This window comes from Schistocerca cancellata, chromosome 2, assembly GCF_023864275.1.
Source record: "Schistocerca cancellata isolate TAMUIC-IGC-003103 chromosome 2, iqSchCanc2.1, whole genome shotgun sequence".
In the NCBI taxonomy this organism is placed as follows: domain Eukaryota; kingdom Metazoa; phylum Arthropoda; class Insecta; order Orthoptera; family Acrididae; genus Schistocerca; species Schistocerca cancellata.
Genome location: NC_064627.1, coordinates 744,113,299 through 744,140,087, shown reverse-complemented (window position 1 = coordinate 744,140,087; position 26,789 = coordinate 744,113,299). Strand labels below are relative to the sequence as shown.

The window sequence follows — 26,789 nt, the reverse complement described above, 5'->3', positions numbered from 1 at the left end:
TAATACAAACAGCAAGATCATCTTGTTCTCGTGCCAAGAAGTGGAAGCACCAAGTTATAACCAAGCACCTGATTTATCCATCTACTTTAAGTAATTCAAATATTATGCTTGGTGAGAGGGGGGGGGGGGGGGGGGAGGTCTGATGATTAAGATGATAAGAGCCATCATTAAACACAAAGTTGTTTCCTTTTTAATTATGACTAATTGTATAACAGAGATTTTGTGTTTGTTGTACATTTGCTGATATCTCCAAAATGAGTTATTCCATAACTGCCCATTTCCAACTGCACCTCCACAGATACTGAAATCACAAACACCAACATTTGTCAATCATCTGAGTTTGCTCAGAAAACAAACCCTACTTACCATCTTTTTACGACTGCTGATTCTCCAGTCAGTTTAAATCTGTGTGAAGATTGGTGCACTGAGGCAGAATTTGGATAGAAAGGTTTATGTAAGAATAAATGTAATTCAAGCTTTCTACATCTATTTCTTACAACATTTAAAACCACTGATATTTAGTAAATATTACAAATCACAATATATTCGTGTTACTGTCACTATTATTTTTCTCCTCATCATCTTATTCATCTTACTTTACAGACACAAAATGAACTGTTGGAGACTACATGATGAAAACACATACAAAATAAAACCAGAAGTGCTACATGTTAGGCCCACAAACATATTTGGCAAGCAGATAAATAAGGAAATATTTCAATTAAATTAATTTCTAGCTCTTACAATCTGCTAAGAAACCCAGTACAAAATAAAATATTAAATAAGGTTCAATAGAGAATGGTCTGATTCTTATGGAGAGAAATGGATTGGTAACCATTTATGTTTGTGCCGAGTGCTGCTGGCACATTAATAAAACCATTGCTACCTGGAACTAGCTTTCTTCCTGGTGGTGGTGCAACTACAACTTCTATTTCTTGAAAGTCTTTCAATCTCCGTATGTCTTTATCCTTACGGAGAACTGTGTCTGGAAGCTTACGTAACCTCAACACTTGGGTAGCATTCACACCCAATTCATCACAGCACACACGTAAAAGTTTGTTGTATGTTAGCTCACTGTGTGGCAGCTCAATTTCTATGAAATCCAGTTCACCACTATTTGCAACACGAGCTTTGAGCACCAATTCTGGAAAAATAAATATGTAAATGCTTGAAATCATTAATTAAACACGATTTTCATGTTTGAGGCACCACTTTATGTAAGCATACTGCATCCAGTCACATTCAAAATGCACCTGTAACTGTTATTTTCACAACTTTCATCAATTTTCACACTTTTTCATCTGTATATCTAGCAAAATCACATTTTCTGTAAAAATAAAAATTTCTAAAATTACCTACAGATTTTACATTTATTGGAAGTTATACAGAACATACCTCAGGCACTATTTTACAGAAGAGTTTAAATAAGATTGTCAATATATTTACAGCTGCAACTGAATGAAAAAATAGTAAAATGCAAATCATGGTCACAGCTTTCTTACAACTTTTGCATTTTAACTAATGGCCTCAATATTTAGAATACAAAACATCTTTTCCGGAAGTGTTTTTTTTTTCTCTCTTGGTGGCTTACCACTACGTTTCAACACTGAATGGAGCCATAGTATGAGGACTGCTTCTAAATTTTGTGTCCTTGTGGGAGCAGGAGTAGGAGCACATCAATTACCCAATTCCAACAAGTGGTCATTTTTTAGGACTTCTCTATGTAACACACTTGCATGTGTATGAAGGGGAGACAAACCCCCCCGCCCCCCACAAAAAAAAGAAGAGAAATTCAACATATCTTCTTATTTCTTAATATTTCAACACCAAATTTTGATCACCTTCAAAGTATTCTCCACTGACCACAATGCACTTCTTCAAATGATCCTTCTATTTTTCAAAACAGTTTTTAAATTTACTTATCGGGATGTTCTTTATGCCTTCCAGAGATTTTTGTTTTACCTCCTCACAGTGGCAAAACACTTTCCTTTCATGTCCCTTTTGAGTCTGGGGAACACAAAGAAATCACATGGGGCTAGATCTGATAAGTAGGAGGTGGGGGGGGGGGAGGGCTGGGGTGGGGATGGACGATCGGTGTCATGCTGTTTTTGCTCAAAAACTGCTTTACGCAGAGGGAAGTTTGGGCCAGCGTGCTGTCATGACGGAAGAACCACTCGCCTATGCGCCAAAGATCTGCCCTTTTCTTCTGAATACTATCCCTCAATCTTTTCAAAGCCTCCAGGTAGAACTCCTGGTTGACAGTTTGACCCAGGGAAACAAACTCCATGGGCACAACACCTCTGCAAACAAAGAAACAAATGAGCATTGTCTTGATGTTAACTTCACTTGGTGAGCTTTTTTGGCACGAGGAGAGCCACTTGTCTTCCACTGGCTTGATTGCTGTTTTGTTTTGGGGTCGTATCATAGCACCATGATTCATCACCAGTAATCACCTTGGAAAAAAATTTCAGGGTCCTCTTGAGCTGATTTTGAAGCTCAAAACATGCCTGAAGTTGACAATCCCTTTGCCCGTCTGCGAGGTGAGGGACAAATTTGACTGCAACCCTTCTCATGTGAACATCTTCAAATAAAATCATCTGAATTGAGCTCCATGATATTTCAGACATCTCATAGAGTTCATCAATGGTTCGGTGTCGGTCTTCTCGAACGAGGGCATTGATTTTGGCGATGTTTTCATCACTTCTTGATGTTGAGTGGAGTCCTGAATGGGGTTGGTCTTCAACTGACATTTCTGCATTTTTGAAATGTGGAAACCACTCATCGACTCTGGTCTTACTTAGGGCAGCATCGCCATAAGCAGTCTTCAGCACTATGATGGTTTCCTGTTGGGGAAATCTGCAGCAGAAACTAAGTTTCACAGCCACACGTTGCTCTTGACATTCTGCCAGGATGTTTTTGCCGAAATGGAAAAAGTTGTTTACTAAAAAAACACTTATGGGTGAACCAATGCACTCACAGCTACCCACCTTCGCACAATGACTCAGGTGGTGTAACCGTAATGGATACATGGTCGAACAATGGGTTCCCCCACGCCCCCCTCCCCACCGCAGCCCAATTCCCGTTACTTTTGCACCCGCCCCCCCCTCGTACATATTTTCTCCATCTTCTATGTAACATCCTTACATGTTTACACTTTTTCACAATGATGTACACCCTGCCATATGCCAAGATAGTAAAAAGTTTTCCATTCTAGCAACCAACATGCTATCACTGGAGAAATAATATCCTTGCGTGGTTCCTTTCACTTCCAAAAAGAAGAAGAAAGTCCTGGGTGCTAGATTTGGTGAGTAAGAAGGCATTTGTGGTACAATTTCTTAGCCTAAGTGTGAAAGTTCCTCGAGTGGAGTGAATGGATGCTTTGTAAGGCAGACCAAATGCAATCATTCCCGATTTCTTCTGCTTCATTTCAGGATCCATGAAACTTCCTTACAGATTAAAACAGTGTGCCGGACCGAGACTCGAACTCGGGACCTTTGCCTTTCGCGGGCAAGTGCTCTACCATTCTCTTTCAGGATCAATGATCGGTCAGAATATTTGGCTGACACCAGCGTCCAAGTCAACGAGTTATGAAACTTGCACTGTTTTTCTGCAAGTTCATTACTGCACCACTGCTAAGCAGCTGGTGTGTATGAAGACACTGAAAAACAATTGTGTATTGAAGAGACTGAGGGGAAAAAAAGCCAAGAGTTGCATAATGGAGGTTTATTAGCCCTTTAACTAGGTTTCGAAAAACTGGTTACAAAAATTATTTTTACAAACATAACAAAATATTAGTAATAGAAAAAAATGTATGAATAATTTTATACCCAGAGTATAACAGTAAACCTATTGCATTTTCGTAGCCTTGTAGAGGAAGTTTCTTTCTTACTTTAATGTAAAATGATTTATGTAACACAAGCAAGGCACAGTTCTTGCCTGCATGTATTTAGTGCCCTCTGCAGACAAATTTTTCCTAGTTTCTTGAACCTGTATATTTGAAGAGTTGGCCTTTGTCTCTGGCATGATGTACACTTAACTTATGTAAATATTTTAATCTGTGACTCCTGTAATAATTTTATTCTGACAACAGCCTCTACCAGTTGGCAATTATTCTGAAGGACGCTAAATGTAATCTGACTGCAATCTAAAGCCATGGCATGTAATAATTCTTGTTTTTATGTCAATTTTATGCATGACAAGGGCCACTTGGCTTCAACTAATCTAATATACCACCATGTGATGTAACAAGTGAGTACGCTTACGTCACAAATATTTTTCTGTTATTAATAGTTCGTTATGTTCGTAAAAATAATTTTAGTAACCAGTTATATATACTTTTATGGCCCACTCATTCTGAAGAAGATATTTTTGGAAATATTGAAACCTATGTCAAGGGTTAACAAAACCTTTGTTTTGCAACTGATTACCTGATTTTTTTTTCAACATCTTCAGATTTATACAGCTGCTGAATCGTAGCTATATTTAAGATTTTGAAATTGTGTATATGGAGTGGAGAAGCATATTCAAAATGCAAGTGAAGCTGTACTTTGGAGCTTACCATTGGGCTATAAATATGGAAATGTGTTAGTAATGTGTAATGACATAAAATGTTTTTCTGTGTTTAGGCAGTGTGGTATCAATGAGACAGTTATGAAAGCACATTCTCTTCAAAGCAAATTAGAATAGTCTTTACTGACATGTTTGTACAGGAAGTCAAAATCAGGAAAAGTTCAAACAGATATCACAGCCAATAATTCCAAATGATCACATCATTTTATTGTCACCACTGATGTTTATTTGTTAAGTGAAAAAGGGAATCAGGAAACTGAAGGACTGCTGCTGCCATTGTTGTTGTTGTTGTTGTTGTTGTTGTTCGTCAAGGACAGAAAATTATCATAATGCAATTTACTGACGATGCAACAGTTTTAGGCAATGTGAAAAGGAACTGGGTTTTGTGCTAAATGTAATGGAACATGTTCTAGCTGTAGAGAGATCATTCATGAGAATTAGCCAGTAATGTCCAAGAATGTAAAACTCGTGCCTAGTTTTGAATGTATTAATACGGGTCTGAAATTTGTAAAGAAACTCGCAAAAGAATTACAATTAGCTCAAAGCACCACACAATACGAGGCAAATATTCATATATATTCTTAAGCAGTTCTTTTTGAACTTAACCACATCAGATCACAATTCATTTCTCATGTTAAAACTGGAAAAAATCACCATTCCATTTAGTGACTAGTGACTTGGGGGACCGGGGGTGGGGGGGTGGGGGGTGAGAGAACCAATTCCCATTTGATATCATGCTATCCTGCTGTTACTGCCAGTCACTTTTTGAGTCCTAGTATTGCTGCTGCTTTCAAAAGGCTGCATTTTTTCCGTATAGTGTTTAGTTTTATAGTGTTTCCATGACTATTTATAATAGTCTGTGATAACACTGTCACAATGATCTGTCCCTTTCTTATATATTTGATAAGGATGACACCTTGAATCCCAAATGACAGACAGCATAACCTTCCCATAAAAGATGGGTGGGGGTGTTTGTATTTTCATAGTTTGTTCCAACATTTTCCCCACTGTGATAAGAAGTCTGAAAAACTCTTCTTCCTTGTTCTTACACATTTTCAACATTTCTTTTGCTGATGTCATGTTGCTCTCTTTGAATGGACATTATAAATTACGGACCCACTGGAGCAACATGTTTCTCATCTTTAGTTCAACACGCAGGACCCTACACTAATATGAACTACTCCGTAAACTATCTTGATGGTAATATATCTGTCAGAAAACAGCAAAGTTTCCATCTTTGTGATGGTTCTTCGTTCCTCTATCATAGATTATCTGCTACTTTTTAGTGTATTTTCCAAACCTGTGATAAGTTTTCCTCTTCATCACAGTCTCATAAGCTGGAACATTATCCACACGCATTATCACTATTTCATTGTCAAATTTATGCCACCTCCAAATGCAAATGATGAGTCTTTTCATATGCCTTGCTTCTTTGTTCCAGCAATGTCGCCAAGAAGTGCAACTCAGATAGAGTTGCACAAACAAAAGAAAAACACACTGTGATTCCCATGCATATTCAAGTACTCACAACTATTCCCCAACATAGGAATGAATTTTGTTAACACCTCTTGTATACATGGCTTTGAGATCAAGGATTTAAATATAGATTTGACACTAAGTGTGGTTGTCTGATATTATGAATTATTCACATTTTACTGGGATCTCAACTAATTCAATCACAGTATTACTAAGCCAATGTTTACAGTGTATGTGAATATTTGTTATCTATAGAAATTTGTTCCATCTTGCATATTTAAACATACAAGGGTGGTTTAAAAAGTTCTCTGAATCACCATGAGAGGTCAGCACTAGTGCAACGAGTTGTTCACATGATATTCGTTGGACTGTTGCCAGTAAACACATGCCACATCAGTTGTAAACACGTGACACGTCAGTGCTCTGTGAAGAGAGCTGTGGCGGTGATGTGGCTCTGTTGTTCCTGCTTGGTAATTTGCAAAGATGGGGGGGGGGGGGGGGGGGGGGGGGAAATCAATATTCGGGCAGTGATTAAGTACTTCGTAAAGAAAGGTATGAAAGCAAAGGACATTCATACCGATTTCAATAATACACTGGGGGACTCTGCTCCTTCATATTCAACTGTTCCCAAGTGGACAAATTAATTTAAATTTCGTTGGGAGAGCTTAGATGATGATCTGCACAGTGGTCGGCCAAGATCAGTCACTCCTCCAGAAATCATTGCAAAAGTGCACAAAATGGTCATGGAGGATCACTGATTGAAAGTTCATGAAACTGCTCACACTTGTCAGGTGTCATCTGAAAAGGTATCTCACATTTTAACTGAAGAATTAGAAATGAAAAAATTATCTGCAAGATGGGTGCCACGGCTCTTTACACTGAATCAAAAACGCATGAGAATGGACATATGAGAACAATGTTTGGCCTGTTTTAGGAGAAATGAACACAATTTTTTGTGCTGGTTTGTGACCATAGATGAAACTTAGGTTCACTACTATACCCGACAGGCAAAACAACAGTCAAAGCAATGGAACATGCTGATTCTCCACGATCACAGAAAGCAAAGACAATTCCTTCAGTGGGAAAGCTCAAGGCATCAGAGTTCTGTGATGTGAAGGGGATTCTATTTGTAAATTATCTCCCCACTGGGCAAACAATTAATGGAGAATACTATGCTAACCTCCTGGACAAATTGCAGCAAAATATACATGAAAAGAAAAAAAGCCAGGCTTAGGAAGGAAGAAAGTCATCTTCCATCAAGACAACGCACGCTCGCCATGGCAAAATTCCACAAACTAAGGTATGAATTGTTGCCGCACCTGACTTATTCACCTGATATGGCTCCGTCAGACTTCCATCTCTTCCCAAAATTGAAAATTTTTCTTAGTGGGCGAAGATTCACTTCAAAAGAAGGATTGATAGCCGGAGTTGACAACTATTTTGCGGGCTTGGAGGAAACTCATTTTCGAGATGGGATCAAGGCCCTGGAATGCCTTAACAAATCTGTATTTGCAATTTGAGTGTTAGCAGACATAAGCAACATAAAAATGAAAAAGCTTGCATACTTTGCCAATTTCATTCCATAATGTCATATGGTATAATATTTTGGGGTAACTCTTCAAGTCAAACAAAAGTTTTCAGAGTCCAAAAGCATGTAATATGTATTATTTGTGGAGTAAATTCATGGACGTCCTGTAGAAACCTCTTCAAAGAACTGGGTATACTAACTACTGCCTCTCAGTATATTTACTCCTTAATGAAATTTGTCCTAAATAATATATCTCTTTTTCCAACAAACAGCTCAGTTCATACATACAATACCAGGAACAAAAATGATCTGTACAAGGACTTAAAAGCACTTATTGTAGTTCAAAAAGGGGTCCACTTCTCAGGAACACTTATCTTCAATAATTTGCCAGCAAACATAAAAAATTTAGTTACAAATAAAGATCAGTTTAAAAGAAGCCTGAAAGGCTTACTAGTGGCCAACTCCTACTCCATTGACGAATTTTTTAATAGAAACAAATGATGTATTGTATATACTCATACTACTAGTATTGTTAATTCAGCTTTTAAAAAAAAAAAAAAAAATAAAATAAATGTGACATGTTCCACATCCACAAGGATCTACTCAGTACGGATCAATGGAACAAAAAACTAATCTAATCTAATCATTGGACCAAGTGCATTAATCTACAAGGAGACTACATTGAAGAATAAAACAAGTTTCAGTGATTTAAGTACCTTTTTTCTATTGCGTTCCGAGAACTTTTGAGCCATCTTCGCACATAAAAAGAATCTACATGCCATGTCTAAAAAGTAATGTAATTTTTAGTAACATGTCGTCTTTGTTGATAAATGTGACATGTGACAAAAACTTAAGATATGAAGAATCACACACGAGGCAGCTCAGGTCTCATCTAATGACACAGCAGTGGACGTGTCTTATGAGCTGTGTTCATAAATGTGTTGACCCTTCATCTTCCCCACATAAAGCCATGAAGTGCAAGAGACTTGCTTTGTTGGAGATGTGATGGGGCACATTCATGAGCAGTTGTTGATTTTTTTTCTGGACAGCAAAAAGCATCAGTCGCTGGCAGTCAGCCTACAAGTGGGGAAGTGTAAAGACTGCTCGTCTGATTCCAGTAAGCTGTAAAATGATGGAAAAAAACTGAATAATGACATTGCATCAACTTTTACCTAAACCTTTACAATAACAAAATGGAAACCATTTGCAAGATTCAACAGGTCTCAGGTACAATGTTAGCTCACAGAAAGCAATGGTACAACCACTCACTGGCCATGACACAGAAATCAAGATCCAGTCATCACAGTGGAAGCATCTGACATCCCCAAAGCCAAAGAAAGCAAAGCAGGTCCACAGCAATCTCAAGGTCATTTTGATCGTTTTCTTTGGCCTGCATGAGGTGGTGCATCCTAAGTATGAACCACAAGGCCAAAGCATCACAACAGAATATTACAAGCAGGTCCTTTGTCCCCCATGACACTATGCGACGCTACAATCTGATATGTGGACAGCAAAAACTTGGCAGTTCCATCACAAAATGCACTTTAACATTCTGTGCATGTGGTTCTGATTTTCATCACCAAATGTATCATTACTGTGGTTAGTCAGGCTTCCCATTCCCCTGACATGGCTCCATATGACTCCTGCCTTTTTTCCAAGCTGAAAATGCCTCTGAATGGAACACAATTCCAGTTAAGACATAATGTTTGTTTGTTTTGTTTCAGGGTGCAAAAACAACTAATGTCATTTGCACCCATGTCAGAACTGTAGAGCACTAAGACAAAAAAGGAGTTAAAACTATACATTAAGCCTAGTTAACAGAAGGAAAGACAGCTAAAAACAGGGGCTTCCTCTGGGAGAAAAGTACATAAAATACACCATAGAGAAAACAAAGGTCTCTAACTAAGGATTAAATATCCTTCTCCATATTGCTACAATGGATAAAAAGTAAAATGTGGTTGACAGCCCACGCGTTTTTCACTAAGATGGCCAATAACTCCGATGGCAAATAACTTAGAACGTAAGTTGTTAAAAAAAAAGCGTTCAGTCTGGAAACGGCAAACTGTAAAAGGTTGATGACAATGAGGACAAAGTGGTGGGGCAGCACCACTTAACAAGTGGCCGGCAGTGCCCGATACGCAACCTAGCTAAAATGATTTCCTTGTGGCGAGAGGGCTGAGAGGAGGTCAGCCAAGCTGCTGGGAGAGGTTTAATTCCCTGAAGCTTGTTTCCATGAAGGGCTTGTTTCCAGTGGTGATGCCAAAGTGACACCACCTGCTAACAGATGGCAACATAGGGGTCATTTTAAGGAATGGAAGGACTAGCAGCCTTGGAAGTAGCCTTGTTTCCTGTCATACTGACATGAGCAGTGACCACATAAACATCACAGCAGCTCCATCAAGAGTGAATGAGTGAAAGCTTTCCTGGACCCGTTGCACTAGGGATGGATGGTGCACGGTGCACACAGGCTCTGAGAGGCACTGACAGAGTTGGAGCAAATGACATAACCGAAAAGCCTGTGCCACCAGAATTACTGCATGGCCTGATACAGGGCAAAGAGTTCCGCTGTAACTATTGAGCAGTGTTCCGGAAACCGATACTGAAAATCATCAGCGCCAGGCACACCCGACACCACAGTCTGTCAGAGCCATCAATGTACACAATAGTATTATCGCGAAGTTACGTGCGAAGGTTGAGAAACTTGCGGCAATAGAGCAATTGATTGATTGATTGATTGATTAATTGAGAGGGTTTATGGGGCAAACGGCGAGGTTCTCAGTCCTGCAATTCCGAAGTTACTCACAGAAGAAAGAGGGTCCACTAATAATGGACGGGTCCAGTCAGGGGAGTCAAACTATAAAATAATGAAGTTAAAACACACACAGTAAATGTATAAAAGGTGAGACCAAATCTAAAAACTGGAAAAACAGAGTGGCCTTTACATGGGGGAATGGTCATGGGGTCCCAGACCGAGAAGACATTAAGAGAGGTCCCAACCACAACCACCCTGCACCTGCTCCAGAAGGAAAGCAAAACTTTATATCCGGAAATAAAAACCATTTTCATAGAGGAAACTGAGGACTAGTTCAACCATCCGTGAATCGTCTGCTAATATTAAAATGAAGGAATCTGGAAGACTATACTTAGCACAACAGGCCAAAAGAAGTGGACATTCCAATATGTGGGATACTGTCAGTCTGGCTCCACAACCACATTGTGGAGGTGGTGCATTAGGTATGACAATGGGCCTGGTATGACCAATACGTAAACGGCATAAAACAGTGGACTCCTTCGAGAGGAGTGGAAGGAAGAGTGTCAAACTGCAGTAGACTCCTTGTTTGTGTGGAATTTATTACTGTGAGCAGCAGCACACCAGAGAAATTTGACAGTTATCCACATACCCACAACTGGAATCATGAAAGTGAATGGGAGGTAAGTATCTGCTTCTCTAGCCAAACAGTCAGCCAATTCATTCCCCAGGATGCCCTCATGACTTGGGGCCCAGAGAAAGACAACTGAGCAGGTGGCATGGCCAAGAGCGGAGAGAAGGTCATGGATAGCAGAGACCAAAGGATGACGAGAGTAGCATTGCTCAATAGCCTGCAGGCTGCTAATTTGAGTTGGTACAAATTAGCACATTGTGGAGGGAGGCCTGAGAAACAAAATGGAGGGTTCTATGAATGGCAAGGAGATCTGCTGTGCACACACTACATGATCCCAGCAATAAATGGTGTTCTAAGCCTATAGGAGAGGTAAGAGTGTATCCCACCATATCTATTGTCTTAGAACCATCAGTGTAGAAGATGGTGACACCCTGGAACTCTGCAAGGATGGCATGCAAAAGACACCATGAAACCATAGGGGCGAAAGAGACCTTAGGACCCTGGAATAGGTCAGTCCTAATCTGTGGTCGAGGCACCATAAAAGGGGGGAGTGTGGGAGGAAATACATGGGACGCATTCCAGTGAGTGGAGATCCTGACAGACAGGACTGAAGTGCATTCCAATAGGAAATCCCACCCGGGGTTGGTTGTCACGAGGCAGATATCCCTCGTTTGCGAAGAGGACAGGGTACACGGGATGTTCAGGAAATTGGCAAATAGCAATTGTGTAAGAAACAAGGAGATGGCTTCATTGTATTTGTAGAGGGGGAATCCCCATTTGTGCGAGGAGACTCAACAGGACTAGTGCATAAGGCACCAATAGCCAGACACACCCGACAATGGTGAACAGGATCAAGTATTTGCAGAATAGAAGCAGCTCTTGAGCCCGTAAACCTACCATAATCTGTCTGGACGAGGCCAGAGCATAGTCAAGATGGAGAAGAGTTGTACGGCCTGCATCCCAATATGTGTGGACCAAAAGGTGGAGAGCGTTAAGATTCCGCATACATTTAGTCTTTAGGTGGTGAATATGGGGCAGCCGCATCAGCTTTTTATCAAAGATAAGGCCCAAGAAATGGGACTGTGCTACAACATTGAGGAGTTGATTGCCTGAATGAAGTTCTGGAACAGGGTGTACTGTGGATCTATGACAAAACTGCATAAACCGTGTTTTAGAGGGAGAAAACTGGAAGCCATGGGAGTGGCCCACACAGAGGCCCATCGGATAGCACCTTGGAGCTGGTGCTCAGCAGATGCTACTGAGTGGGAGCTGCAACAGATGCAAAAATCACTGACGTGCAACGCTGGGGTAACCACAGGCCCAACAGAGGTAACAAACCCATTGATTATATGAGGAAGAGTGTGACACATAACACAGAACCCTGTGGGATATCTTTTTCCTGAAGAGAAGAGCCAGTGAGATAAAAATTCATGGATAAAAATCTGAAGGGGGCTACAGAGGCCTGTCATGGAGCGGAACTGAAATGTGATGGCGCCAAGCCATTTCGTATGCCTTTTGTAGGTCAAAGAATATCGCGACAAAGTGTCGGCGGTTAGTAGAAGCCTGTCAGATTGCTGTTTCCATTCTGAGTAAATGGTCAGTTTGAGATTGTCCTTCCCAGAAGGGACGAAAGGTCCAAGGCGTCTGAAGCTAACCATTGTCTTGAGCAGTTTACAAAGTACATCCTTCAGGCTAATCGGGTGGTAGCTGTAGAGGTATGATGGGTTCTTCCCGAACTTATAGACGGGAATAACTATACTGTCTCGCCATCGCAACAGGAAAGCACCTGTGAACCAAATGCAGTTGAAGACCCTGAGGAGATGTTGCCTCTAGGCAATGTGCAAGTGTTGGAGAATCTGGTTGTGGATGGAATCCATGCCTGGGGCTGTGTCGCATGAAGAGGTAAGAGCCCGCAAGAATTCCCATTCAGTGAAGGGTTTATTATAAGGTTCAGCGTGGTGCAGGTTGAAACAAAGGCTGGCTCTGTTCAACTCAGCATTTCTGCCAGAGAAAGGTAGCAGGACAGAAAGAGGAAGCCGAGGCCATCGCACAGTGTATTGTGAGGTGCTCTGCAAGGACCAAACGACCCGTGCACAGAGCATCTTGGAGCTTAAGACCCTAGCCCAGAAGGCTACAGAGCTTGGACCAAATCTGCGATGAAAAGGCATACGTCCCCAGGGAGGAAACTTAGCGCTCCCAGCATTCCTTTTTACTCTGCTTAATACGGTAACGAACCTTAGCATGGAGATGCTTAAAAGCAAGGACGTTAATCTGTGAAGTGTGTTGTTTAAACTGCTGCAGCAACCATTGGCAGTCCTGGACAGCGACTGCTACATCCTTGGTTCACCCACGGTACCGGTCAACGATGACGGAGACCTGAGGATAGCAGGACAGCAGTGCCGGCAGCATGGAGAATAGTGGCAGAGACATCTTGCATGACCACATCAATGCAATTCGAGAGGGAGGTGTGTGAGTGCACAGCAGATATATATAAAGGCCAATTGGCTCTGTGGAATGCCCAACATGGGGGTCCTGTCTGCCTGAGTCAGCAGGGGAACAATAGAATCACCAGAAAGCACTCACTGTCACAAAGATAATCACGGGACGACCAATGTAGAAAAGTTACGAGAGCAGGAGAGGAGATCATGAGATCGATAGTAGTAAAGGTACCATGAGCAGCACTTAAGTGGGTAACGGAACCATCATTGAGGATACCCAAATCAAATGGTCAATTAGGAGGCCCCAACCTGTTGATGTGGCACTCCCCCCACAGTGAGTGGTGGGCACTCAAGTCCCTAAGGAGGAGGAACGGGGGCAGGAGCTGCTGTATTAAGATAGACAGTTAAACATATGGGAGTGGCCTACCTAGAGGGAGGTAGACATTGCAAACGGTGATTGCCAGGGTCATTTGCACTCTAACCACTACTGCTTCCAGGTTGGTACAAAGGGGGATGCAGTCACTAATGACATCAGGGTGAACCAAAGTGCAGATCCCGGCAGATGCTACCCTGGAGGCGGCACGGTTCTGACAGAATGCCCGATAACCACGAAATGTTGCAGAGTGGTCATCATGGAATTGTGTTTCTTGAAGAGGAAGACAGAATGCGGAATAGGAGGAAACGAAATATTGTACTTCCGCCAGGTAATGATAGTAACTGTTGCAATTCCACAGGATCATCATGTGGTGAGAGTTCAGGTTAGACAAAGAAGCCGAAAGCAGGTCATGTCACTCTGTTAGTGGTCGTCACCAAGGATGGGGTGACATCCATAAATAAGACATCAGACTCAGGTTGTGAGGGGGGAGAAGGCATCTGCAAGACCTGGCACTGAAAGAGAGCATGCAACCTTGTGGCATACGGGTGGTATGTCTTGTGGCTGAGTTGTATTAGAAGGCTTCTGGTCTAACAGATGCTGTGGAGAACGGTCCTGGTGGGGAGTTCCATCACTGGCAGGGGCTGAAGAAGGGGGGCACTTCTTTAGCTGGGGAGGTCGTGGGAACTGCAGGGAAAGGGGAGGGGAGGGTGGGACGGGGCTGGGGTAAGGAAGAGGTTGTTGTTGTTGTTGTGGTCTTCAGTCCTGAGACTTGTTTGATGCAGCTCTCCATGCTACTCTATCCTGTGCAAGCTGCTTCATCTCCCAGTACCTACTGCAACCTACATCCTTCTGAATCTGCTAAGTGTATTCATCTATTGGTCTCCCTCTACGATTTTTACCCTCCATGCTGCCCTCCAATACCAAATTGGTGATCCATTGATGCCTCAGAACATGTCCTACCAACCGATCCCTTCTTCCAGTCAAGTTGTGCCACAAACTTCTCTTCTCCCCAATCCTATTCAGTACCTCCTCATTAGTTATATGATCTACCCATCTAATCTTAAGCATTCTTCTGTAGCACCACATTTCGAAAGCTTCTATTCTCTTCTTGTCCAAACTAGTTATCATCCATGTTTCACTTCCATACATGGCTACACTCCATACAAATACTTTCAGAAACGACTTCCTGACACTTAAATCTATACTCGATGTTAACAAATTTATCTTCTTCAGAACCGCTTTCCTTGCCATTGCCAGTCTACATTTTATATCCTCTCTACTTCGACCATCATCAATTATTTTGCTCCCCAAATAGCAAAACTCCTTTACTACTGTAAGTGTCTCATTTCCTAATCTAATTCCTTCAGCATCACCAGATTTAATTCGACTACATTCCATTATCGTCATTTTGCTTTTGTTGATGTTCATCTTATAGCCTCCTTTCAAGACACTATCCATTCCGTTCAACTGTTCTTTTAAGTCCTTTGCTGTCTCTGACAGAATTACAATATCATCGGTGAACCTCCAAGTTTTTATTTCTTCTCCATGGATTTTCCTCCAAAATGGTCCAGGAATTTTTGGTAAAAAAAGGGCATTCCAGCAGGAAGTGGCTGACAGTTAAAATTTAGGTGCAATGCGCACAAAGCGGTGGGGCAGCACCACTAAGCAAATGACGATGGCTAAAAAGGCAGTGCCCAGTACACAGCAGAGTTAAAATAATCCCCTCCCAGTGGGAGTGCCAAGAGCAGGTCTGGCGGTGAAGATGTCCCCATCCGTCTTAGTAAAGATGAGGTGGCGCAGAAAGTATATCGTTATAAGAAGGCAAGCCTGGCCCTCCTCTCTTGTTGTAGCCAGGGAAGGTAAGGCTGCGGGGTCATACGAAGCATAATTAAATGATCCTTCACCATTTGAATAGATGACCAGTTGAGAATGACCAGATTTTTGCAGCTTGATACGCTTCATGCGCCAATCATCCACCCTGATACCATCCATTTCAATCAGGGGCTCTCCCCATGGGCGCCATGCAGCCACAGCAAGGGCCGCCTGGCACAGCTGCCACTGCTGGGAGTTTTAGGAAGACAAGCAACCACTCCTTGGCATATGTAGGAAGGGAACTGCTCAGGTATCAACAGTGTGATCCCTGTGTTGTCAGGGGGCTTAGACAGATGGGTACATAATGGTACATACAGCCCCACCACAAGGGCAAACTCAAGCTGAAAAAAAAAGAACGGGCTGGCTACATATGCTGGTGACCTAGCAGGGTGGAGGTGGGGGGGGCTACAGCAGGGAAGGAAGAGGGAAGAGGAATCCATGTCGTAAACACTAGGGAGGGTGTAGTTCCCCAAATGGCTCACACTAAAACAGAACATTTAGAAGTGGAGGTTAAACATCAAGCAGAGACCTAAACACCAAAAAGGATGAAAGAGAACAGGCACAAGGAACAGAATAGCAAGCAAAACAGGGAACCTGGTGGATAGCCAGATTGATATATATGAGAACACCGAGAAAGGGGAAGAGGGGGCAACAGTGAAGGAGCGAGGATAGGGAGGGATGGTCAGGGTGAAGGAAAGGCAGCCAGAGAAGGAAGAATGGGCTGCAACAGCTCAGGGGCCCCTGTCTGCCACGCACGAACTCATGACAGAACCAAGGGTCTCCTGGGGATGGCGATAGAGCGAGTCAGAGTAGTGTCCTTCAGAAGCGAATGAAGTCCAAGGGGAACACGGACCGCCACACAAAGCCAAGGTGGAAGGTGGTGAAGAGTTCACACTCATCGGGAAAGTGGCAGGTAATGTGAAGTTACAATGCCGCAACAACAGCTGAAAGCGAACTCCAGGAGGTAACAGAGGAGGGATGCACCCTATACTGGCAGTCAAAGGACTCTTTGAAGAAGGAGGCATTGGATGGTTGGCCAGGCATTGCAGACAAACGGCATGGTACCCACTGAGCAGAATATCATGTCGGTTTGACAGCGATAGTTCAGCAGCTTCTGCATAGAGACTATTAACCAGTAAAAGGCACCAGTGGCCAAATGGATGCCACCGTGGTGGGTTGTATTTAAATGGCGTAAAATGGATGGATGTATGTGCAGCTGCATAAACGAAACTCCGACGGTCTAGTTTTGAACGGACAAGTGTTCAGTACAAACACTCCCCAGGAAGTACCACTGAGGACCTGTAGGACATTGAGGGACCGGGTACAATGGGCACCCAGGTAAGACATGAGAGAGGACCAAGAAAGTTTCCTATCAAGCATAAGCCCCAGGAATTTCATAGTTTCAGTGAATGGAAGGGCAACAGGTCCAAGATGAAAAAATGGTGGTAGAAACCCATTGCACCATCTAAATTCATACAAACAGTTTTGTCTGTGGAAAAGTGAAAGCTACTGTCGATGCTCCACGAGTAAATACAATCAAGACTTTGCTGAAGATGCCACTCAAGGAGACAAGTCCACAGAGAACCTGCAATAGACCACAAAATAGTCAACAAAAAGGGAGCCAGAGTTGCCTTATGGGAGACAAACCATAATAGGTTTAACGGCGTATCAAAGAGGGCGACACTTAGAACAGAACCCTGAGGCACACCATTTTCCTGGCTAAATGTGTCCAACAAGGCAGAAACCACATGTACTTTGAAAACCTGATCTTTTAAAAATTCCTGAAGGAAATGGGGCAGGCAGTCTCAAAAGCCCCACATGTAGAAACTGCAGAGGATACCAACCCTCCGGCAGATGTTGTGGGCTTTCTCCAAATCAAAAAACACAACCAGTCTGGTATTTCTGCAAGAAACCATTAATGACATTGCTGGACAAAGTGAAGACATGGTCAATTGCAGTACAGTGCACTCAAAATCTACACAGTTAATTGGGAGACTCAAGCCACCATACCAGCCGGGCACAAATCACACGTTTCATCACCTTGCAAACACAGCTGGTGAGAAAAATGGGGCGGTAGCTAGAAGGAAGATATTTGTTCTTACCAGGCTTAGGTATGGGTTTGATGGTGGCTTCATGTCAGCATCTGGGAAACGTGTCTTCTGCCTAGAAGCGACCACACATATGAAGGAGAGAGCTAGAGAAAGGTGCTGCAACATCTGAATGTGAACATTGTCCAGCCCTGGGGCAGAGGATCGATATGAAGTGAGAGCATGATGTAGCACCCTCATAGTAAAAGCGGCATTTACAACTCGCGATTCTAAGAGGAGAAGGGTATTGGCCGAGCTTCCTCCACTCATTTCCGATGGAGGAAGGCAGGGTGATAGTGGGTGGTGCTCGAAATCTCTGCAAAATAATGGCCCAAGGTGATGGAGATAGCAACAGCATCCACTATGATATTGCCTGCTACGGTCAGGTCAGAAACTGGGGAATGGACCTTAGTCCCAGAGACCATCAGAGGTTGGCACACACAATGGAAGAGGGAGTGGAACAGTTAAAAGAACTAGTAAACAAAAGCCATCTATCGTTTTCACTAGTCCGAAGACTGCAACGACACTGTGCACCCAACTGTTTATAATGAATGCAGTTCACCATTGTAGGAATACAGTTAAACATGTAGAGAGCGCGCGCGCGCGTGTGTGTGTGTGTGTGTGTGTGTGTGTGTGTGTGTGTGTGCGCGCGCGCGCGCGAGCTGTCACAGGACGCCTCAGTCTGCCAAGTGACAGGGACACAGTGCAGCAAAGATGAAGTGCGAGGAATTATGTGGCATTAATAATAACATTTGTAAGGTATTCGACATGGTCGTCACAACTCGGGAAATGTTCGTCAAAGGTCACCAGGAGGAGAAAAGCCTCCAGTTGGCCTTATAAAACTGCTATTTGGGTTTGCATGTGAGTAGTGTACAAGTCAGCAAACAGATAGCACACGGGAAATCGCCAGTCGAGTACATGTCAGAGAGAAGAGACCATGCAAGACAATGGGCAAGCTGGGCAGTGCAGAATGAGAAGTATAAATGGAAATAGGTGTGTGTGGAGTCTAAAAGGAACATGGTTGCTCCAGTGTTAAAGCAGATGAGGTGATGTTGGCTGAGAAGGTCAGCCAAGAGAGCACCACTCTGTAAGTTCTGGAAGAGCCCCAAAGGGGATGGTGCAAATTAAAATCACTAAGCAGCACAAAGGGGTGAGGGAGTTTACCAATAAGCTGGAACATGTCTGCTATGGTAACACTGAATGATGGAGGGATGTAGATAGTACAAAGAGAAAAGGTGAAGCAAGGAAGGAAAATTTGTGGACTGCAACAGCTTGCAGCCGGGGTTCAGTTAGACAGTTTGACTACGAATCCCATCCTTTATGAGCAGCACGATTCCCCACGAGATGGAATGCCATCCTTGAGGGGAAGGTCAAAGCAGACCGGAAAGAAATGTGAGAGGTCAAAGCGGTCGCGAGGACTCAATTTTATTTCCCGGAGGCAGAGAACAAGTGGACACTGTGGTTCCAAGAGCAGCTGTAATTCCTTCTTGTTGGCTCTAAGGCCGCAAAACTCCCTTGGAGGAGAGTCATAACAGAGAAAGGAGTCAAAGGAAAAATGAAGGGGCATCACCTCAGCAGTTTCCCAGTGCCAGCCTTTGAAGAGACACTGCTACAGGGCACAGAGGCAACACAGAGGTCAGCCGGGTGAGGGTATGATGCAGCGACACAGTTGAAGATGATGTCCGTGTCGGCAAAGGAGATCGCTTGCCTCTGTTTGATTTCTTGGAGCCTTTGCAGTTGGCAGATGGAGATTCAGATGTTTGTTGACTGGAGGGGCGTAAAAAGTCTTCGTGGGAGTATTCTTTCCATCCTGCCTGAACTGCTGGTTGTTTAGCAAGTGATTTCACTGAGTAAGGCAAAAATTTGGTGGCTTGTTGCACAACTGGAGAAGGAGGAGATGGGATGCTACTGTGACACTGGGTGATTATACAACCGCAGTGCTGAATTTGAGTTTGCAAACCTGCGTGGCCATGTCGTTCATGGAGCCAGGTGTAGCGAGAATGGTGCTGTAAGTGCCAGATGGTGAAACACAGGGCTGCCAACTACTGGCAAGTGACAGGGTACGGCATTTTTTCCTTCACCCAGGTCTTCTCGATGGCCCACTAATTGAAGCACATGGAACAATCTCAGGAGGAGGCTGCATAGTCGCCATTGCATTTCATACAGCAGGGAGGAGGTGGGCAATCACCCTCGTGAGCATCCCAACCACAAGTAACACATTTGACTGTTTCGGTAGGACATTCAGGTGTGGTTGTAATGATGACACTGGTTGCAAGGCATCAGGTTTGGAATGTACGGTCAGACTGTGATGGCTTCATAGCCTGCCTTTATCTATGATGGAAGCACTACTCTATCAAATGTGAGAAAAAGAGTGCTTGTGGGCACTAAGTATGCATCAGCCTCCTTCATCACCTTATGGACTGCAGTGATGTGCTGATCAGAGAGGTAAGTTTGGATTTCTGCCTCTGTCAGACCATTGAGCAGCCTAGTGTAAATAACACCACGCTAAGAATTCAGCAGGCCTCGACACAAACAGGGCACTCGTGGAGGAAAGAAGCAGAAAGCAGTTCTTGTGCTTCAGAATCACAATCAGTCTCCAAAAACAAAGTGCCACTGCGTAAATGACAGCAGGACTTCACAGCCACAAATTGCATCAACACCCTTCTGAATAATAAATGGATTAACCATAGCAAAGGACAGACTGTCTTCGGTATGTGACACCCTGAGGAAGAAGGTGCAGCTAAGAGGGTCTTTCAATTGTCAGCCACATACCGTTTACGTTTACTAGACATAGAATGAGTAGATGATTAGCTCATTGCGAGAAAATCCCTACGACTGTCAGTCTCTCTGATGGCTGCTCCCTCCAACTGGGACAGCAAGGTCATCAGTCCCATCGGATGAGGGAAGAAAATCAGCCGTGCCCTTTCAAAGGAACAATCACAGCATTTTCCTGAAGCGATTTAGGGAAATCACGGAAAACCTAAATCAAGATGGCCAGATGTGGGTTTGAACCGTCATCCTCCCACATGCAAGTCCAATGTGCTAACCATAGCACAACATCGACCAATCTTTTTCCAGGAGAGAGGTGCCCCACCAAACCTGCAAGCAGTCAATGAGGCCAAAAAGCCCTATCAACAAATTAATTCCGAGTACTGTCCATAGTCAAGCCCACCTCTTTAGCTGAGTGGTCAGCAAGGCAGACTGCCATATAGGGGACTCAGGTTCGATTCCTGGTACTGCCAGGGGTTTTTGCATGTTGGGAGGACCGGTACGGGATGTACTCAGTGTCATGACGCCAACTGAGGAGCTACTGGACCAAAAAGTAGTGGTTCCTAGGTCACGAAAGCCAACAATGACCAGGAGAGCAGTGTACTGAGCCTCCTTACCACATCTGATGTCGCTACTGCCAGAGGATGACCTGGCAGTAGTTCACGCCCGATTGACCCATCAGAGCCAGAATACAGTACCATTGTTCATAGTGAATGTGTTTGAAATCAGTTTCATTATAAAATTTACAACAGTGCTTGTCTGTTCAATGTAAGGTGGTTCTTTTTTTTCCGCCACCACAACAGATGAAATTTTGCAACTCTGGGAATTCTTGCACTGACACTGCAGTATATCTAGATGCTTGTGAGCTCTGTGTTTGGCAACAGGGATTTGTTTCTTACGCTAAACACAAGGCGCAACAAGTTCGTAAAAAATATGTGCAACATATTTAGTCAGATGAAGGTAGTTAGAGACAAGCGCAGATTTTCATACTCAAATTGTCCTTGCAAATCCTTTAGTCTCTGTAGGAATACTTTAAATCCACTTAACTGTATTACATGGTAATCGTTCACTGAAACGAGTGGAATAGCATTAGATGTAAAGACGACGTAGGTCAGTTCGCTTCTTCCAGCCATTTGTGTGTTTTAAATCACTTCCCCAAATCAATTTAGGCAAATACTGAGAATTTTCGTATCATAAGGTCATAGTCAATCAGATACTCTTCATCGCCCAGTCCTAAAATTTTACAGTGAAAATCCTAATAATATAAGCTCATAATTATTATTTTATACCTCAAGCTTCATTGTTCCATACTATTTCCATTTAATAATGTTTTACGGCAAGCTGCCACTGAGGAATAAAATGTATGTTAAATGGGGCAGTGTAACAAGGATAATGTGTCAGAGCCCTTTCTAGAACCTCCTGCAGACAGTTGGGTTTAGAATGTCCTGAACAAGTGCTTCCAAGTATGAGGTCTCCTTAGTACCTAATCAGCTAATGCTGGTATGAGATGGTTGTCAGAATACAACAGTAACATTCATGTGTAATACTGGAACGAGAAATAATTTACACTGTCCATCACTCTGCTATAGTGTGGCAAAGAAAGAAGTGAGGCATTCAGCCATAGAAATCTTTGACCATCAACCCATTGTCAAAAAATTTAATATATAATAAAATTAACTTCAAACAATAAGTGGGATCATATCTGCTTGACAAACTGCTACACCACACGAAGAATTCCTGAAAGTGTGCAAGTGGATGCGCGTGTGTGTAGAGAGAGAGAGAGAGAGAGAGAGAGAGAGAGAGAGAGAGAGAGAGAGAGAATCACTGTCTGTGTGTTAAAAAAATAATTAGCAATATTTACAATCACCTTCAAGAATCATGTAAGTGATCAGCATGGTGCATATTTTCCACTGTTGTACTTAAATTGTAGCATTGTCTCATTCCATATCATAATGAGAGATCCCAATTATGATCCATGAAACAGCTAAATACTCTTTCATCTCTGGCTCATTAATACGAAAATCGCAAGTTGCACTGGGTTAGAGATCACGTTAAACTATAGGTCCCCTGTAACTGGCTGGGTACATCAGTTCACAGGCCAAAGCCAAGAGTATACTACCTCCAAAAGAAGCTGACTTAGTAAAGAACTGTAGCTTCAAACCAACCTTCAGGTTAAGAGTCACGTAACAGAAACATAAAAGGAATACATTTTGTGGACTTACATTTGTTCGCAGTAACAAATGTCAGTGCACAAAATTCGTTCATTTCAGTTTATATGTTTTCAGTTGCATGCACATTATTAAATTTTTTTGTAATTATAACTTGTCCATACAGCAAACTACTTAAGGATTCTAATGGAGTAGCTATAGGAGCAGACAACATGCAGCTCCGTTGGATGATTCAAAGAGGAACATGCCTTACAAAATGTTGCGGGACATTGTGGACTAACACAGTACGAAACCTGAGAGAGTATTGCATCAACATCGAACAAGAACCTTTATTTGCATATGCTATTGACAACTGCAACACTGTAAAATGAAATGCAGCCATCTGAAGATAAGCATAATGGCCAAGTACCTGTCATGGCAACAAAGTACAGCTTGTTAAATGTATTTATCGCTGGTTGTAGCCCCCCCCCCCCCAAGAATCTTTAACATGACAGTTGTTAAAATCATGGTTAGCAAGCTGCTATAGCATTTCTATTTTTCCACATATACTCCGCACAACACTACACAGTGTACTTCTCTCTGCATCATATATTAAGATTTCTTCCCCCTCCAATTCCTAAACACTTTGCACAAACTTCTTACTATTACTACCAGGAGCAATGCTACCAAATACTGTCTTCACATCTATTACCCCAATAGAATAAATGGTTGAGAAAGCAGACTATCTTGTTTTGTCTACATGTGAACACAGTAACATCATGCGGCAACATTCCAATTAGATTATCAATGGGATGACCCAATTTATAGCAAATTATGCATCTCAGCTCCAAGAAACATTGGTATAACCATTACCATCTATTTGTGGTATTTTGATGTCACTGTCTTTTGTTTGGAATTACATTTTGTGAGAGCTGATTTAAGATCAAAAGAAAGCCTGCTGTAAACCAAAGGTAGCCTGTTCTGGAATTCTCTTCATGTAGTCTATTATGTCTGACAATTGCAAATTTGTCTTAATGTCAGTGTCACTGACAAACATAACTATGCAGAGATATATATTTCATGTCTGAAATGTGAACTTCAAACTTAATCATTTAGCTGTCAAAATGGAAACAGATATAGTAAATTGTTTTTCTCATGATACCATTACTGACAAACATGTTGACAACTGCTGCAAAATCTAACATGTGTTTAAATAACAGTAGGGCCTAACTTAATACCAAAAAGAGTCAGTCCCCCTATTATAATTTGCGTTTACATCTTAATGCATTTCTAGACTGGGAAGATAACCTTTGGCAAAAACAGAACCCAAATGGAAAGGCGAAAAATGTGTCCTTAATATTATGGTAGATGTAAATCTTACCATCACAGATTGCACCACTATGCTGGGCAGACTTTGCAACAGCTGCATGCACTGGCACACTCGAATTTGAAAGCCCGGAGTCTGCAGCAGGAGGTTTCCTTGAATTCATGGTGATAAGCGTTGGGTTCTTCAGATAATTGGGTACTATTGGTAGCTGTTGGGTAGAATCTTGGACATCAGTATTAGACGGCGTTTCCAATAGTTTACGAATTTCTGCGCTACTACATAAAGCTGCCGGTAGTTCGCTCTTGTTTGTCAAAATGTTCTTGTCAGCTCCATTTGCGAGCAAGAGAAGTACTATATCTTTGTGACCTCTTTTGGCAGCCCAATGCAATGCTGTCCTAACCAGGAAACAGATAAGGAAATATCAAACACTGTTACGTCGACATTGACAGTTGTAACCTCACTGGGAAATAACTTCTTACCAGCCGTTGATTTTATGTCGTGCGTTAACATCTAGGGTGCCATTACTCAGAAGCAATTCTACTGTTTCTATGTCACCTATACAGGATGCTTCCCTCAATGACTCTTCTCGCAAAGAATCATGCTGCACATTTTTCACTAGTTCAGTGTTATGATTTTCCGCTGTATGACTAGCATTCATCACATACACACAGCAACTCAAGTCACACAACACCTACTGTTGCAGCAGCTGCACTAAATTTCTCCCCTGATTTTTCTTTCACAGATCTTGCCAACCTCTACCAACTACAGCATCCTCAGAGAAAAAAATCGCCGACAAGTTTTGTCGATAGGATTTGCTAAAGGCGAGATTTCATTATAATTCGTACAAATTAATGATCATATTTTAACAGTAACATACGATATCTCACAAATAAACTGTGACATTTATTAGCGGACCACGCATTGTCACTAATATCTGCGTGATTGTTGGCTCATTAGCTTTGTTTAGAGCGGCGGAAACCAGACGTTTGTATCATTACAGTACGGTTTAACAAGGTAAACCATTTGCTATATAAAATTTTTATTGTATACAAGCGTGGAAACGATGATCAAACTTAATTATTAAATCTTAGTAATTGTCAAAAAAACTCGCGCGACCAGGGACAGAATATTACATATAGAGAAACGACTTACTTCTGTCATTTACTATCGACTCTCGATAATTTGACACTCGATAATTGGAAACTCTCAATAATTTGAAATTTTGTTACTGCTCCCTTGAAAAAAATCTCGAAAAATCGAAAAATATCAATGTATTTTGACCCCCTCGGCAATCTGATGCTGTAGTGGTGAAGGCACCTCACCAAAAGGCAGGACTTTCCCATCCTCTATAGTTTGAAGTCCGCTTCTGGGATATTTCCACTGAAGTCCTCCTCCTTCTGTGACTTCCCGTACAGGCTAGGACCATCTGTCGTTTGTTTCTCCGACCTATATGCTATTCACTTACACTGTGTTCTAGTCAATCCGTGTTTCCTGAAAGTGTGAAATGTCATGAGCGTTAGAAAGAAGAAGGTAATTTAAAAAAAAGCTTGTTGTTGAAGCTGTGGAGAGTGGAATTTAAAAAAAAATTGTTGCAAAACACATGGCTATTTTACCATCTACCTTGTCGATTATTTAAAAAATAATAATCGTGTAACTATAAGTGTATCAGGAACTGAAAGAAAAATCCACGTCAGCGTGAATTTCCCCGTGTTGAACAGTACGTACTCAAGTGGATAAATCGGTGTAGGCCTAGAGGACAGAACGTTCCCATGGGTGGTTTCATGTTGAACGAAAAAAGTTAAGTTTCTTGTTCAGTCTCTTAGGATTGAAGGATTAGCGTAAGTGAGCGGTAGCTCTCAAATTTTAAGAAAAATCTGTGCCAGCGTGGACAGTTCCCTTAGTATTGCATGGAATGGTGATGTAAAACTACTTCTGAATGGCTATGTCCCACCCAACATATTCAACACAGGTGAAATTACTCATTTCATTTTATAAATGTCTTCCTGATCGCATCCTGGCATTCAAAGACGAAAAGCGTTACGGAGGAAAAGTGAGCAAAGACGGAATAACTGTCCTTATAGCTTGCAACATCTGCGGATCTCAAGCACTGAAACTACTGATAGTAGTTAAATCTGCGAAGCCACGTTGTTTCAAGGGGAGAAAATGGTTTCCCACAACTCGTTACTGAAACAAAAGATCGTTGATGACGACAGGACACAGAACACGTACAGACAGACATGTGTAATGTATGTCTGTGAAACATAACTGTCTCAAGAACGGCTATGAAAAAGAACAAACGCAAAATTTTACTCTTTTTGCACAACTGGGAAAACTGATTTTTGTCCCACCCAAAACATCAAGATTGCAATCATTGTACCAGGGCATAATACAATATTTTAAAACACCCTACCTTAGACAAATCACTTCACTGGTGCTAGATAGCACTGAAAAATGCGAGATGGCAAATGTGATAGTTTTGACCGTTATAACCATGATTGATAAGGGCTGGCAAAATGTCAACCCTGTTACTCTTGCATAGTTCCTTCAGAAAGTCCTCATTTGTTTTGAAAAGAGAAAGCGCGGAAAAAACAGCCATCAGAGGCGCGAGAATTAAGGAATGTAGTCCCGCCAGACTCATGGTGGGAGCTTCCAACCAGCTGTGATTCTTTGAGGATTCTGTTCATGTTGATGATGACATCGGTATCCATGGTGTTCTAGCCTCTGCTGAACTGTTGGCTTGTCACGATGAAGACGAGGAAGATAACAAAGAGCGATGGGCACATTTACCAACGCAAGGTTACCTGTCCATACTCTACG

The 26,789-nt window shown here is 42.3% G+C and overlaps 1 protein-coding gene across 2 annotated transcripts; it reads right to left on the bottom strand.

Moving 5' to 3' along the window:
• Window positions 1-470: 470 nt before the first annotated feature.
• On the bottom strand, window positions 471-24,722 carry LOC126162550 (ankyrin repeat domain-containing protein 40-like). 2 transcript variants are annotated; one of them, XM_049919131.1, is made up of 3 exons: window positions 24,452-24,722; window positions 24,027-24,367; window positions 471-1,144 (listed from the first exon to the last, which is right to left on the bottom strand). In XM_049919131.1, exons 1-3 carry the CDS (start codon window positions 24,628-24,630, stop codon window positions 789-791), a joined length of 876 nt encoding a protein of 291 aa, XP_049775088.1. In that variant the 5' UTR covers window positions 24,631-24,722; the 3' UTR covers window positions 471-788. The 2 variants fall into 2 exon arrangements, with proteins under 2 accessions (XP_049775088.1, XP_049775089.1); XM_049919132.1 differs by having other exon boundaries at window positions 24,027-24,362; window positions 24,452-24,615.
• Window positions 24,723-26,789: the final 2,067 nt, after the last annotated feature.